The sequence below is a fragment of the Ambystoma mexicanum genome, chromosome 7p (genome assembly GCF_040938575.1).
Source record: "Ambystoma mexicanum isolate Mex_15411 chromosome 7p, UKY_AmexF1_1, whole genome shotgun sequence".
In the NCBI taxonomy this organism is placed as follows: Eukaryota; Metazoa; Chordata; class Amphibia; order Caudata; family Ambystomatidae; genus Ambystoma; species Ambystoma mexicanum.
The window spans coordinates 443,916,008-443,933,544 of NC_090939.1; the positions used below are offsets into that span (position 1 = coordinate 443,916,008).

General features: G+C 43.8%; 1 protein-coding gene across 2 annotated transcripts in view; it reads left to right on the forward strand.

The window, feature by feature from the left end:
- Positions 1 to 17,537, forward strand: part of CHMP2B (charged multivesicular body protein 2B) — a 120,857-nt gene that overhangs the window by 77,413 nt on the left and 25,907 nt on the right. For both annotated transcript variants that reach the window (XM_069636454.1, XM_069636453.1), the window contains exon 3: positions 16,476 to 16,670. In XM_069636454.1, coding sequence (XP_069492555.1) covers positions 16,476 to 16,670 — 195 coding nt within the window. The remainder of the gene's footprint in view (positions 1 to 16,475; positions 16,671 to 17,537) is intronic.

Consider the following 17,537-nt stretch of genomic DNA (forward strand, 5'->3'; position numbering starts at 1 on the left):
ACAAAACTCTTGTATCCAATCTAGTTATGATATGTTGTTTGATATTATATGGTATTTATAACATGCCTATACACAAGTGTTTCAAGGCAAGGGAGGGGGAACTGAGGGTAGACAGACAACGATCTTACTAGCAGATGTGTTGCTAGGGGGGTGTATGGGGGCTGTAGCTCCGCTCTTTTGGTTGTAGCCCTGGATAGAATCTCAGGAGCTACAACCAAAAGGCTAGCTAGCCCCCAATCCTGACAGTTTTGACATTAGCATAGCCCCGGGTCTTTTCTAGACCTAGCAACACCCCTGCTTACTAGGCCATGTGACATTGAGATGGCAGGGCAGGGCAGGGGAGGGGAAAAGGGAAAGTGCGGGGGCGAAGGGGACAGTGCAGCACATAGGATCGAAAGTAGAAAATAAATAGAATAAATACAATAGGTAAAAAGTGCGGCCAGCATGTGGCAAGTGCAGTGGTGAGTGCAGACATCAAGTGTTTAGGAGCTGGTGGGGACTGGGATACAGAAACAGCCCCCAAGTGCAGGGGTTGCCTGGGAGGCAGTGTAGCTGTGCAGCTGGTGGGGGAGGGGACTTGGGCCCGAGATCAGAAGATAGCCAGGTGACCAATGCAATTTTAGTCAGGAGTTCAGCAGAGGAGAGAAAGCAGGACCAAAGAGGATGGTCTTGAGATGCTTCCAGAGATGGTTCTCCTTAAGTTTCAGGGAGGCTGTTCCAGAAGGAGGCCCCAGCTGCAGAAAGAGATCTATCACAACTCGTTGCTTGGAGAAGCGACGGACACTGAGGGAGTTGGCCGATGAGCGAAGAGCTCGAGAAGGAAGATATTTAGGAAGAGATAGTTGAAGGTATTGAGGCCCCAGGCCCCAGAAGGCCTTGTGGACAATTCAGAGGGTTTTGAACTTTATCCTCGCAGCCACTGGGAGCCAGTGCAGAGATTTCAGTCCTGGGGAGATACGATCCCTGGGCTTGAGACCAAGGACAAGTCTTGCAGTCCTGTTGATGGATGAGTTGCAGAGGGCAGAGAGTAGAAGCAGGCATATTTAGAAAGAGGCTGTTGCAGAAGAGTAGTACAGCCTAGAGAGAACCAGAGCTCTGGAGGTGGTGAGCTTCTGGGGGAATGAGTGGAAAGGAAGAATACCTCTGAAGAGGTGCAGCTGGTCGTGAGACTTCTTGGAGATGTCGGAGATGTGAGGTGGAGATGTCGGAGATGTGAGGAGATGAGGAGAGTGTGGCTTCGAAGATGTCCCCAGGGTTTTTAGCCTCACAGGTGGGAGTAGGAAGAGGGCCAAGAGAGGCTGGCCAGAGAGCGATAGGAAAGGAGGGAGCGGGTGTGCCGATGAGGAGAATCTGAGTCTTACTGGCATTAAGGCAGAGATCATTGGCTGCACACTACTCCTGGATAGCAGACAGGCAGTCAGAAATGAGAGAAGGAAAGAGGTGGCAGAAGGGAGCCTGAGTGTCGTCTGCATATTACTGAAAGTTAGGGCAGAGAGCGGCGGTGCGGTTGGCAAGAAGTGCCAGGTATTGGTTGAACAGCCAGATGGAGAGGTTGGACCCCTGGGGAACACCACAGATGGAGATAGAGGAGAGGAAGGACCCAAGTTGGAGCTGGGGGGGTCGATCAGAGAGGAAGGAGGTCAGCCAAGCCAGGGTCTGATCGTTAATACCCAGGTTATCACGGAGACGGTTGAGCAGGATGGCATGGTTGACCGTGTCAAAGGCAGAAGAGAGGTCAGGTAAGATTAGGACACAGGGTGTATTGGAGTCCAGGTTTGAGAGCAGGTCTTCACAGATGTTCAGGAGAGCAGTTTCCGTGCTTCTGGCAGCTCTGAAGCCAGACTGATGGTCATGGAGACAACTGACCGATACAATGTGAAGATTGAGCTGGGAGATGGCCAGCTTTTCAAGGAGTTTGCCCAGGAAAGGAGTGTTGGAGATTGGGCGGTAGTTAGCAGGGCAGGAAGGGTCGGCTGAGGGTTTCTTAAGAAGAAGGTGCACAAGGATGCGCTTCAGGGGGGGGGGAGGGAAGACTCCGGTGGTGAAGGAGTGGTTGTATAAATCGGCCAACGCAGGAGCCAGGGTGTCCATGTGGTCCTTGATGGTTTTAGAGGAACAGGGGAGAACCTGTTTTGACGAGACTTTCATAGATCGATGTCTAGAAACCCTGCTTGGGGAGAACCGGTGAAGGGCAGAGAAGGAGGGAGAAGGGGTGGCTACAGAAGGGCCAGAGGAAGAGCCGGAGTAGAGCGAGGAGGAGAGGAAGAGAGGGAGGACAGGATGTCCTGGGTTTTAGAGCTGAAATGAGCGGCCAGGGCCGTGCCGAGGACCTGGTAGGGGACAGGAGAGGCAGACTGCAGCAGGATTGGCTAGCTCCTTGCAGATTTTAAAGAATTTCGGCGACTTGTTGGATGCCGCAGAGACGCAGGATTGGATGAGGAATCTCTTCTTGGTGTGGACAGAGAGCCGGTATTGCCTTTGGAGCAGGCGGCAGGCCAGTTCCTCTAAAGTCAGTGCTTCACTCGATCAGGGTAATTTCCCAAGGACGCTAAAATAGATTTAATCTGCCCGCTCCTCCTGTATTCCCAGGCAACTTTGCTACCAGTCGATCATTATTCAATTAATTGGTAAAATGATCAAGAAAACAGTTACCAACCAATTCCTCAATTGTATTAACCAACATCGTCTGCTTCGTGAATACCAATATAGATTTGAACTAAGATGTAGCACAGACACTGCCACGAACTGGGTAATTGGGGGATGTTCTCCGAATCATAGCTAAAGGTCACACCTGAATCTTATTCCCCACCCAGCCCATGTCTATCTGACATATTTTATGGTCAGCCACTTCACACTTATTAACCTGCTTTCTATGTCTCGTATACCAAGCAGCCAATATGTGTAACTTCTGATCTTACTATCGGCTTATACCAAATTACTTCTGTCCTTTAGGAGTAAAAGGGTGAGTAGTGGCTAAACCACCTACTCCTCCCTCACACCTCTACAAACCAACAGTGATCCCAATCATAAAGGTAACACAGACACTGTTAAGAGATACCACTCCTTTGCCTTTTTTGGTAAGATGGGCAGGGCAAGGCTATACTCTTAGAAAGGGGTGAATGTGATCCAGTAGCAACCCAAACAGCAATAGTACAGCAGTCCCAAAAGAAAAGACATTCCAGCCAAGGTTCTATAAAAAATATGCACTTTAATTAGAATAAACAATTGTGCGATGGACTGCCATTTGGCATGGGTGTAGAAGCCCTGGATTTTTTGATTTTCATTACATTAATAAAATGATGCAGGTAATTCCACCCCTGAAAGCAAAATTTGCTGATCAGATGCCAAAAGCATTGTGTGTATCTGGGTCCTGCTGCACCAGTATCCTGATTCACAGTGCCTGTTCTACCAGTGGAACAGAGCAGGTTCAGAAGTCACAGCCCATTTGACAGCAGAAGTGACAGCAAAGCCTCTGCAGTGTAGGGGCTTAATTTAAGATGAGCACCCTTGTACCAAAACTATGATGATCATAAATAGCCCATGATGGTGGCAGGGTAAACTCTAAAAGAAAGAAAAAAAAAATCTATGCCTACTACCTTTGATCATTACAGCCACATCCAATTTAATATCACACGTCAGTTCCTGTGAGTTCGGTCCTCTGTGGAAGGTGATGTGTATTCTGGCTAGACTGCTGGGTCCACCAAATCACAGGACAGGACCCTGAATGGCCATTCCTCTTTGATCTTTGTGAAGGTAGGTAATGCCCTCCACCAGAGACAGTTGCTCACCAGGCAGCTGTCTTGTGCCCAGGCATCGAAGGAGCACACCCATTCAATGGGAGTAGCTTCACACCAGGGTGCTGCATTTCTAATGGCCTTTGACACTAATCAGAAAGCAAGGGGGCACGGCTAGAGTAGTCAGTAGGGCTCTGTTCAGTGGAAGAAGACTTCCACCATTTTGTTTCTCTCTCTCTCTGCCTCTCTATCGCCTTCCTGTCCCACTTCCTCTAGATCAAAACACTTTGGGTGTGGAGTCAGAAAGGCAAAGTCCACTTCTTTCAAGGCCAGGGATTGGACCACTAAGGCAGGCTAGCTTTTTTTCAATCACCTCTTTGCTTTTGGTCTCCCACCACTTCGTTTCACTCTGGGACAACACCTTAGAACGATTCCCTGGACATCTTTTGGGAGAATTGTACTTTCCAAAGCCCTCAACCACTGGGAAGGAGCAGTCCAAGTCTGAGGAAAGCGCCATCTCCTACCTAATCCCAGGGCACATTGGGGGTGACACTTGCTGTGGACCAGGACCTGCCACTCTGCACCAGAAGCTCCTGCTGCTGAGAGAACAGACCCTGAATGGACTCCTCTCCTCACGCCCCTGAAGTGGGTCTCAGCTAATATGACCCTCCCGATGCTGTAAGGCTCCCCATTCTGCTGCCTTAAATGACTTTGAGCTACATTTGACACAGAGGGATTCCACTCATGCTGCTTTGTGGCACTCCTTCAAACTTTCAAATAAAGGCCTGCAACTTGAGCCCACTCGATGCTCCATTGTGCCTTTGCTGAGTGCATCACATTCTAGGCTCAAATTGATGACTCGACACCGGCACCTGACACCACTGGAGAGTCATTTGCCAACTCTAACCAGGTGTTACACCTTGACCCGACTCACCCTCGACTGACTGCACATCTGTGCAACAGGAGCATCATTTCACCAACCGCTACCAGCCAGCCAACTCGAACTGCTGGACGGTCACTCATCAACCCTTCCTGATGGTTACAACCTGACTCAACCCAGACCGACCTCAAAGGGATCCTGGTGAGTTCCTAAACCTGCATCACCAAAGGCCATCTTCATGCTTCACAGAGCTACCGCATTTTAACCTACTCAACGCCTGCTTGCCACTTGGACACACATGATCCACCGTATCCGAACTGAGCTTGATGAGCTTGCACCATTTCTCAAAGCTGAGCTTTGTTGAACTGGCAAAGAACCTGGAAAAAGGTAATCTTGACCAATAACTGCCCACAAAAGACAAAGGATGTTCATATCTTAACTGTGCACGTTTTAGCTGCTATGATTGTGTTGGCTCTTGGTTTGTAGCAGTGTGAGGGGGCATTTTAGCCACTACTCATCTTTGTTCTTCTGCAGGGCAGATTCAAATTAATCACAACGTAACTATCAAAAACCCACCCATAATAATGCAGCACTATGGGTACTTGCAGGGAGGAAAACAGGATAGAAATCCACCAAGGAATGAAAAAAGGCTACGTCTTGTAGAAAGAAAGGTCCACGAGTTCTTAACAAGTCTCTAAATTAGCAACAAATGGCCCATAGCGGCTGGAGCCTTCCAACAGAACCTTATCCCAAGTTTAGTTGTTTTCGATGATGTTGAACCAGACTCCAAAGTCCAAAGTGAGGCGAGTCTTGCTGGTTCCGGTGGCGGGCTGGCATTCAGTCGGTTCAAAGTGGGAGCTCAATGTTTGAATGCGGTTGTCGAGCAATGCAGTTTGGATGGCTAACAAGAATCATTTGAAGGACAAGTTCGAAGATATGACCCTGAGATTCAGATGCAATGTTAGAGCAGTGGCGGTTCGAGTTTGTGCACTGTAGCAAGCAGTTTGCTTGAGCTGAACACGTGATGTGCTCTACCTGGTACGATGCAGCAGCAAGCTGGTTTGAAGGTGCAGCATCTAGCAGTTAAAAGTTTGAGCGCCAAAAGCTGAACTGGTGGATCCTTCTGGTTCAAATGCAGTGAACACTGTTTATTTATTTTACAAGGTGCAGAATTTATATCCATTCGATGTGGTGCAAGCAGAGATCCTGGCTTGTCTGGCCCTCTGGCTGCTGTGATATTCACTGCACAAGCTCGAGGGCAGGGTGGACCCTTTCAGGTGCTGATCTCCCAGCCTAGGGAGGTTTCAAGGAGAGTGGATTGTCCAAGTTTTTAGCAAGAGTAAACCCCAAATGTGTCCTCGGAATGGGTAGGGAGCGGACATTGCATCTCTTGTATCATTTCTTCTTCACCTTAATGACTGAGGACTTTAGAAAGTTGAACTTTCCCAAAAGAAGTCTAAATGAACTTTCTGTATCCTGGATGGTCCAAAAGTGAATCTAAGAAGGTGTGGGAGAGATCCGCTCTTTTATGGGGAAAAGGCCACATGGGATTGGATGAAAGCAAGCCTGCTTTAACTGCTGAGCTTTAAACAAGTTTATGGTTAAACTCTTTCCATGTATCCCAAGGATTCTGTTGGTTCGTAGACATCACCCCCTCTAAGCTTACGTTAATTAGTGAAGCGTCATTGAAGCAAACAGTTTAACATTTTCCCATTACAATGCCTCTGTATGTGTTACCACATTTATTCACACCCACCTCGGAACAACTTGTTATTACTGAAGTAACATTTGTGCTGACCCCCAGAGCTTTAATACACTGCCATTAGTCGGCACCATTCAGAACAGGAAATAAGACCGCCTGCAGCTGGTAGGAAAGGGGACATTCACATGATACCTGCTGGATGATGACCTTTGTGAACTCTGTGATGGATATTTTGGAGGCTGGCCACCTCGCGAGAGCTCATTAATATACCGTCTGTTTGGTTCTCCCAGGAACGCCACCACGTTTAGCATTCCATTCCCATAGCTGCCTGCCGATGGGCATCGGCGGTCATGTGCGGGGCACACTGAGAGAGCCACCCTCCCAGCTACCATGTAGGGTGGCTAGTTTGGCTGACCGCCATGTAATTACATCACCCAGTGCTATTTGTTATCTTTTGGCATGAATAGCTTAAACCCCACCCCCTTTGCAGATCCCAGTCATGTTGGTCGCATGTTTCACATCAAGGTTTCCCTGGTCCAGCCCACCCAGAGGGATTTCCCACTACATGTGTTTATGGTGCTATTTATGTCCCTTCCCCCTCTTGAGATAATCATAGGACAGTATCTTGGGCTGTGTGTACACCCAAGGCATTATTAACCCCTACCGTCCCCGGTGAGCCCATTGTGCGGCTGTGGCTTAGAATACCTGAGTTATTTCCTGTGTAGCTGCCCTCACTGTCCACATTATTTACTTTCGCAGTTGGTAGGTGGGTCCCTCTGTCTGGCTCTGAATTAGCACCTTTAACACAACTGCACTGAATTTACATTTGCAATAATTTTCTATGAGAGTAACGACCTTGATATCTTTTCCAAATCCTTATTAAATAGCAATGGCCTTTAAAGAGCACACACTATCAAACAGATCTTCATTAGGCTTTGGTACAGACGTCTTCATTTCACAGCTTAATGCTAACCATTTCTGTGTAAACACTTTGGGTATAATTTAATGAGTTTAACTTAGAAGAATGACATGCAGACTACATAAAATGCTATCTCTACCGCTGCGCACACAGCACAAGATGTATTTTGGGCTGAATTGAAATGTCTCACTTGATTTTTAAACGTAGTGAGAATGCACTGTACATTCCCCATTTAATCATTGGGCCTCATTATGACTCCGGAGGTAGCCGTGTCGGTAAATCTGGCACGTCTGCCACCAGAGTCATTTTATTTTCCAGCGCCCGGGAATGGCCAATTGCTGGGGCATTACAGCCCCGGCGGACCCGGTAATTGCACATTCCCGGGCGCCGGAAAATATTAGTCCCCATTCCTATTTGAGTCCCATTGTACTCAATGGCAATGGGGAGGCCGGATGCACCGGCACCATTCCGGAATGGTGCCGGTGCATCTAACATGGTCTGCTCGCGGGATCCGGTCCGCCTGCCAGGTCAGACCTGGCAGGTGAAAAAAGCACCCGCGAGCAGAACTCATAGTTGCCGGTCCAGTATCAATGGTACCAGCAAGCTTACCGGTACCGTTGTTACTGGACCACAACCTCATAATGAGCCCCATTGTATTTTGGTACCACCTTCCCAAACAACCCCTGTTTCTGGGATTTAACAGTGGGGAAATAATGGTGGCTAGAGAGCAGATACCATTTTATTTTGTGGAAGATCATTCTCACTTTGGACTAGTCTTTAAAGGTATGGGGCCGGTATAGACCCTCAACTGTTCCGAGGGAAGTTTCAGTCAGTTTTCCTCACCTTATCTACTTTCATTAACTTTGGACTACCTCTGGTTCCCTCGTGGACAGGACTCCTTCCTTTAGAGCAGAAACATTCCCATCTGCAGCCCTTAAATTGATCCCTCATTAATCCATGCATCTAATTGGAACATGTGGTGTTCCTCTCTGCAGATTGTTCCTGAGTCGGGACTATATCCCCTGTGTGCTCCCACTTTCCAAGTGTAACTATTCCCGTTCTTCTGTCATGATTATATCAAACTATTTGATTGGCCAGCCTCGTAGTTGAGCACTCCTGTTGAATATACAGCCCCAATATTAATTAGATGATTATAATTCCCGTTTTTGTGACCAGAAAAAAGGTGGGGCCCTATCTGCTCTTAATAGTTTAAATGCTAAATCATTTTTATTCCATAATTCATAGTAGCAACCTGCCGCCTCAGTGAAACCTTTAGACATGTGGCATGAATATTTAGCATATTCTTTCACACAAAGCTATGAATTTTATATTTCTAATTCCTGATCAATGTATACAAATTAGAGGTGATTACCAGATTAGCAACACACTTTTTGGCTGGTTATTAACTGGTACGGTTGTGAATGTATAAGCTAAATAGGGGTTCTATGCTTTAACATGCATTTGCAAAGTATTATGTGGTTCTAAATAGTGAATGTATGTTCTGGCTTTTTCTCATACAATAATTGGCCAGGGCCCCCATTTTTTGAATATCCACTGGACTGTATCTGGTCAGCATAATTTCCTTAATTGATGTCAAAGGTGATTTGCTAAGTCCAAGAAGATGTGGTTGTGTCTCGGCACCCTAAAGCAGACCTGATGATCATCATATGGCACACCATGATTTTAGAATGTAAGGTAATGTCAATGAATGTGTTTTTTGTACTATTCATTCTCAAACTAGGCTGCTATGGGAGGGCCTTAGTCCAGATCCTCCCTTTTGTTCCTTGTGAGCCAAAGGGGCGCTCTTGACGCAAGCCATAAATATTTAATCTCCCAAGAGGCCCAGACCCCATCTCCTGGGAACAGAAGCCACCCCCATTGAAATCTATATACAAGGCGGAAATTAAGTTTTGACTTTTCATTAGTTCAAAAAGGAGACCTGAAACTCAATGCCTCTGTTGATGTGTGCATGAAAGTCTTATCTACTTCTATTGTATTGCAAAATGTAAAACCATTCCTGTCAAACAATATTTCAATGGCGTTATTCGTTCATTTTCAACATGTTTAAATCCATCAAACAATATTTCAATGGCTCTAGTTGTTTGTGTTCAACATGTTTAAACGCCAATAAAATTCAAAGGTGATGCCAATGTTTTTGACTTCTAGCATTACAGGTGAACACATACATCCATTTAATTCTCAATATTCATAGATATCATTTGCCTTTTGTCATTTCCTAAAAGAAATGTATTTGTAGCACCAGCTACCTATTTCTAACCCACAGCCATTTTTACAATTCTGATATGCAGTTTCATAATTCGTAGAATGTGCTTTCTGGACTGACCTACTGTTTAACCTTCTCTTTGGGTTCCGTTCATATGAAAGTTCCTGGTGTATGTGTGAAACTCCATGCAATTTGTGGCTTCTATTTTTTAATGGATCCTGGAATTATTGGTATTACAAAAGCACACCCCGTCATGGGAGCGAGTGAGAGGCGGAAATCAAATGCTGCTATTTTCTGGTGACTCACTTAAACTTGAGACCATCTGCATTTGTCTTTTGGTTTTTCTTTTGATTTTTCCTACAATGAGCCATCTGCCTCGCACTGGAAAGAAGCCGGACAGTTCAGTTTTCGTCATCTGCTTGCTTTAGGGGAACAGTTTTGGGTTCCATCTTATGGTGACAACTCCTATAGAATACACCACTTAATTTCCTAGTTTGGTCATATTTTTGCACATGTAACAGAGCTGGACAATCTGGACATTCTTTTTTCCATATCTCCCAGGAGGAAATGTTCTCCTGATTGAAATATGGATTTTTAGATTCCCATGATAAAATACATTCCGGAATGCGGTTTCGAGGTTACTGCCTTGTGTTAGAGTAGTCACATTCACCAATGGCTTCCCACATACTGCCCCTCCCACTGAATGCACACATTTCAGCATCTTTATAATCGCCATCAAGCTGCTGTCGAATACTATATAGTTGGCCTCCTTTATTAGACTGTCAATCTGCATCACTGTTGTTTCGGACTGAACAGTTGTGGACATATCAGGCAAACTGGACATACTATAGTTGAGAACTTTGTCTAGTTCGTTGGCCAATTAATTGTGTTGATGCTTCAGTCTCTGTCATTTCAACATCTGTTACTTGACCGTGGATAGGAGAAAACATCAATGTGGACTGCTTTTTGGGTGGCATTTTTTTGGCGGGTGTCGATTGTGTCAAGTGCTCTGCGACTAATGTAAAACTATCTTCTATGCATTCAGTTTCATCTTCATCTGGCGGAGCAGTCGCATTGTAGCAATGGTCCAAAAACACTTTGCTGGATTTGCCGGTCACATTAAATTCATTTTCTGGCCATTGGACAAAGGCATCTCGAGTCTGAACACGCCGCGCCTCAATTAATAGTTCCTCCATGGTGGAAACAGTTTGGCAAGCAGCATCTCTCATTGCAGACACATCGCTGTCTCTGTCTGCATAGTCCGTACTCCATCGGGCAACTACAGGACAGATGGGGGGGGGGGAAAAAGGATGTTCAATGTAAATCCAACATACAGTATCGTACAATTTACATTAAAAAAAAAGCATATAGTGAAAGCCTCAGCACCAATTCCTAAAAATAGAAACAGTATATAAATAACCTTATTTTTCTTTCTTTTCTTTGAAACCTGCTTTACTCTAACATCACCATCAGCAAGCTGGTGCACCGACTCGGATCTGCGTGCCTCCCGTTATACGGATCTTGTATACATCACTAGAAAAGAGTATCCATTTAAAATAAGTCATTTGCATTACACATAAAATTAGACCGACTTTCTTTCATTAGAGGGTACTGTCAGTACGCATACCTCTGGCTCCGGATCGACTACAAGGGATGATGTAATTGTAGAGGACGCTCCAGCAACTCCCTGAAACGCAGTACTTGCATTAGTATGGATTAAAATATTGGAAACTGAACACACACTTTGGGACGACAGAGGTACATATCAATAGCAAACCGCGAATGAAACATTGTGAAAAACAATTACACGATATGTAAATATGATCAAATTATCTCATTCGATGGAACTGTCAGTACCCATACCTCTGGCTCCAGGGCTCCAGATCAACTACAGGGGATGTTGTAATTGTAGTGGCCGCTTCAGCATCTCCCTGAAACACAGTACTTGCATTAATAAGGATGAAAATCTTGGAAATTGAACGCACACTTTGGAAAGACAGAGGTACATATCAATAGCAAACCACGAATGAAACATTCTGTAAAAGAATTACACAATATGTAAATATGATTACATTATATCAAATTCCATGCATAAAACAAGTCTGGAACAGAATAGCTAAGTAAGATTACCTGATACACGCTTGAAGTGGTTGATGACTCCAGGCAAGACATGGATGTTGAATCTAGTTGCTTCATATTCGATGAATAGTCATGGAGTTGTAAAGGGAAAGTATTATTTGATTTATAAATGCTAATATTAAAAATTGGCATGTAAGGAGACTGAATACGAGAGAGTTATGCTTATGTAAATGCATAATATAGCATAGTTATCTGTGCCCATAAATCAATTTTCTATGAGGGTTCTAAAAACAAGGACTGATGTTTAGCAAAGTGGTCATTTATTTAAAAAGCTATACAATAATAAAAATATCGAAAGTATTATAACTGACATTTACACCTAAAATACCAATCAATCCATTTGGTTACCTGCACACTACCGCAAGGCCTAAAGCTAAATCCGGAAGCGTGACTCACCTGTGGCAGCATGTGAATGAATAAAGTAGGAATAGCGTTTTGGGAGCAATTTTCGAGTCATTTTCAGTTGATTCTTCTTTGTGTACAAGGATGTGTCGTACATATTCGGGATAAAGTGCAGGTTGGCGATGCGGTATCGATCACCCCTCTTGTCCTCCAAGACTTTTTTGACTCTACTTTCAATCTCTGCCGGTGCATATCCGCAATATCTGACCCATTCTCTAATTCGATCTACAGTCTTAGGGAATACATTCATTGTAGTGCCTTCAGATTTGTCATGGGTCTTCGAAGGGCAACCGAAAATTAACATTATTCAAAATTTACTTTGCATAAAAATGTGAGAAAGAAGGAATTGGACCATATATACTTCAATGCAAGCTTTGTTTTGGTCACCACAGCAAAACCAGTGCAGCGTGGGTGACTGTTTTATAGGATAACTTTCACAAACAATTAATTGATGTGATGAAAATCAGAACATATTACTCGTCCCTTGAATATACTATCGTGCATGAAAAGGAAACATGCTTATATTATAGACACGGTCCGCGAAGGATGCAATTTGATGCCAATTGACACTGATGAAAATTGATATATCGATAACATAACAAATGAAACTCAAGTCAATAGCAATGAGACCAATGAACATAGCACTACTGAGTATGTTACTTTGAAATAGATAGTTTCTATGATTAGGATACATGCCCTTACCTTGACCAACAAACAGTTAGATTCAGCAAGCAGAGTAGTTAGTGGCAGGAGAACAGGGAGATGTTCACAGGTAGCACAGTGACGAGTTAACTCGCAGAGGTCACAGAAGTTCACAGATAGCACGACGGCGAGCAGATTAGCATTGGTCACAGGGGTTCTCGGGTAGCACGTTCACGAGTTGACTTGCAGTGCTCAAAGATGTTCTCTTGATAAATATCAAGTGGTTTATAAAGAATTACAAAAAGGGGTGTGTTTGTGAATGAATGACGTGTATATATCGTGGCATTAGGTGGATTGCAGGGGCGCAGCCTGCTTTAAGGGGAGCCTGCCTGGAGACACAGGGTCTGAGGAGGCCATGTGAACTGTGACCTCTGCGCGAAAGATAGTTTTGAAGTGTACATGGTCTTTGGCACCTTGGCCGCTCGCGCCCCTGACAGCACCCCTTGGCAGCGCACATCCACTGGTGCGAACTGCCTTTTGATAGTGGAGGGGGATGGATGGGCCTGGGGCGTGCAGACAAGACACTGGAACACTGCAGAATGGAGACACACTTGATTCTCTTAAAAACTGAAACCACCATTGATAATAAATATGTTGTGTTTTATTTTGTTTCTTATTTTGATGGCACAAAACTACTACACATTGTAAAGGTCAGGTTGCAGCACAGCGAGGGAAAATCCCCTGTACTGACCTCTGTCACTGGGGAAAGTTTCTCTAATGGCACCAACGACACAGGCGGGTATTACTCGTCGAACGCGGTGTCCAATCCTCCCATGAAGCCACCATGTAAAAGAACGATAGGCCACCAGCCGGTATCACCTGTGAAATAGAAAGGTACAAACTGTTTTTAAATGACCAAGATAAGTGTATTAAACCTTAATTGTCAATGACAATTCTTGTATCCAATGTCATTTTTGCCAGGACAAATGCTAACGAGACACTGCACAATATTGAACGACTTTTATGACTTTTATACGACTGTTACTAGAGAATTGCAAGACTAAATTGATATGAAAATGATATATTGAAGTTACGAGAATATAGGAGACGACCATGAAATAGTAGTGGCCTAACTGACATCACAACCAGAGTATACTTACTCGTTTCTTGGATTACGAGGGCGAACAGTTGCACGAAGTTCATGCATAAGCACCATCCAAATCCTCAACACGGACCGTGTGAGGCAGGCTGCCCTGAAGTCTGGCAGCTCGGTAACACATTGCGGCCGTGGCTCGCCTTGCGATATGTAGGACAAGCATCCAGAGTTTTCTCGGCAGCAGCAGTTCTCCTTCTCGGTTGACATTAGCGCGCACCGATTGCAGGTACACCAGGTGGAAACACCGTCCATGCGACTAGGCCCAGGCTCTTCATCTGTTGAATCGTCCTCCGAACTGTCGTCCCAAGCCCCATCGTTTCCGCATATTTCTCTTTCCAGTAATTCCTCCTCGGAATACTCAGGCTCGTACTGGTAGGGCATTATTGTTGCCATTGCGTGGTAAACAAACGAAAATATTTTATAGCGATGGTACTGGTATCTGTTCAAACAGGCTACAAGCAATGAAGGTAGCTGACCAGAGCACAGAAACGAGTCACAGAATACTCAAAGAAATACAGTGAGAGGAATGGAATGGAAAATCTGCTGTTGTGTGTTGTGAAACGGTCTGTTTATACTTATTGAGGAAAGAGGCTTCCTGCCATTTCCATGGCGACATGTCATTACCTGAAGCGCAGAGAATGTTGACACGAGACATGCTTTGGCGTTGTGAAATGGGCGGTACGCGTCTAGTATTGTCAGGCTCGGGGGATATGGTTTAGTGCCCAGGGCGATGTGGCAAGTGATAAGATTATCACAAGGTGGCCGCGCCCTGCTGCCTGATTTCGCTTGTGTTCAAAAAAAGAAAACTCTGGTAAGGTGCATAGGAAATGTTTGTACGATCGATCAACGTATGGTTAAAAACACATGGCCGAACCATAGGGACAATAATATTTCTGTCTGCACCATTCCTTTAATGCTTCGTTGTATGCACTTGTGCTCATTTTGCACCGTATCATTTTTAAAGTAGGCCTAGATAGTCCGATTGAATACAAAAATGAGTCCAACAAAGGGATAAACAAAGCTGTCACCCTACATCTAACATGCCTTTTTTATATAAAAAATATCGTAAGCCTTGGCCATAGTACATTAACGCAAATACTTGAGTGAATTCTAGATACTAGGGAAAATAAACCAAGGGACTGATTTACAAAGCATTTTTGAATGGGAAAGTCCCATTGGAAAACGCTTTGTAAATCGGCACCCTAGTGTCTTATACCCAAGAGAGGAAGTGTGACCTCCTTCAGATGGCACATTATAGTGCATCATGGACGAGGTATCCTCTGCACTTCTGATTTTATTTGACTTGTCAACGACCTACAACACCTTGTGTCCTTCATTTCTAATGACTATACCTTCGCAAATAGTAGCAAGCCTACATGGAAGCTTTTATTTGGGTCAGTGCCAAGTAACCCACAACCGAGAATTTGACAAGAAGCCTCAAAGCATCGCTGGACTTGTGTTTGCTGTCAATCCATTGCTATGTGAAACCAATATTGAGTCTATAATTGGAACTATAAAAGAGGTAAAAAAAGGTGGAATAAAGTTATTATTCTATGCACTGTAATAATGTCGAACTGTTGACCTAGTTTGTCATGTTTTCCCCTGATATTTTGTCACTACAAAATGTTTTTAGCAGTTAAATATTAATGATGGTGTGCTCATGCATGGGAGAGGTAATTAAATGACCTTTATCTCATAGGAATCCTTCTATGTGAAACAGATTGGAGTTTGCATTCTTGTAAGACGGATTATTCTTATTATTATTATTATTCTAATGTGTTGTGCAACAACCTACTTGTAGGAATAGATCATATATTTGTTTCCTATTGTTTTTTTCAAAGAATCCTCATTGTGAGATCCATCTGATGACCCTTTAAAAATAACAGCCTTTTTTGCGACCACTACCATACATTTGCTAATAAGCAGCATTCCCACAGAATCGCATTTCAGGATGATCGGACGTTTAAGTGTGTTGATTTGCTTTATGTGTAATAGAACATTTTGTCTGTGTAATAGAACATTTTGTCGGGGAGAAGAAAGTAACATTTATGTGTTCCATTATTCCTACTACACAGTTTAGCTGGACCGTGACAGCACTAACATGACTAATGTCTCTTGCTTTCCTGCCTAGTGTTCCTGCAGCTTGCACCTACCACCATTGTGCAAAAGGCTGCCACCACGTGATAGTGTACCGAGCCAAATGCATGAATGAGGCTGCTGTGAAATCAAAACCAAATGGTTGTTAAACAATGCAGGAATAGAGGAAGGGTCCAATTCCATATCTTTCCTTCAGAGATCAACAGTGGCGCAGTATACAGGCCTTGTTTTTAATATCTTCAAAGGAGAAGAATGCCGTTTTTAACATTACAATTTTTTAGAATTTGAATAAAAAACTGGATACATTATCTTGACATTTAAACACCATCCGTTACAATGTGTTTATTTTCTCTAAATAAAAATGTTAAACGTGTTTGGTTATTGTCTTAACAGTATTTGTTTTATTGCTCGACTGATTTCATTTAATGTATTCACCGGGGCAACGTGTTTGTCTTTGGTCAGCATGATCACGCATAGCAACACAGGTTCGAATCTAGGGCTTGTGCTTAGAAACTGGTATTATACGCATTATAAGAGAATAATTATAATTATTCCTTCTCATTTCCTCCCCTCTAAACAGGAACTTGAAATTAAGAAAATGGCAAAAACTGGAAACAAAGATGCTTGCAAGGTATTGGCAAAACAGCTCGTACAGCTTCGAAAACAAAAGACACGCACATATGCCGTAAGTTCGAAGGTCACGTCCATGTCAACACAAACCAAAGTAATGGGATCCCAAGTGAAGATGGCTGGAGCAATGTCAACTACAGCAAAGGTAATCACAATATTAAAGAAATAATCTTCGAGGTTTTAAAGTGTTTGATGATACAATTAGTTGTCCAGTTTGGAATGCCCAGTAACGCTGAGTAATGCTTGCAAGAGAAATACACCAAACGTCTTATGTTGAGATTTCATCATATCCTATATTTAATTTGTTTGTTGGATTGGCAGTTCTTACTTGGAGTGGCTTCTGTGTACTGTTAAATCCGACTTCGTTCCATTCCATTTGCGGGGCTCTCCCTCACTGAAGTGTTAGTGCAGTTACTCCCCCTTTGCAGGTCTAACGCCCCTCCGGTTTGGAAATGCTATGCCCCTCTACGTTGCTGTAACAAGATGCGCCTGGCCAGTATGGTCCAAAGTCTGGATGAACGTGTCATGTTTGAGGGAGTGTAGAGAAGTTGAGCAGAATCAAAAATATTCACAAAACTGAGTATACCACATCGCAGGCTGAGAAATATTCTGTAATCGATAGTCTAATGTAAGTTCAATAAAACATGGTATCAGATGAGCGAGACCCTGTATCTCTAGTAAAAATGTTCTCGGGCCGGTGATTTGCACCCAGGGCAACAGCTGAGATTACTATCGATGGAGCTTAATTAGGGTTGGAATAATGGTGTGCGGTGTCGGCGTGCCTCTATTCGTAGTAAAATGTCAATTTACAGTGGCCATTTTAGAATAGTATTGTAATGTGATTGATTACCTTTTTAAATAGGTGACCTTCAGGATTGAAGATCTAAGTGAGCAGTTATTTTTTTTTTAAAACATTTTTTTATTGATGGTCTCAGCAGTTACAGCAACACCCAGTCAACACAACATATGGTCTTATAGTACAGCAATATATACAAAAAATATATAACAGTGC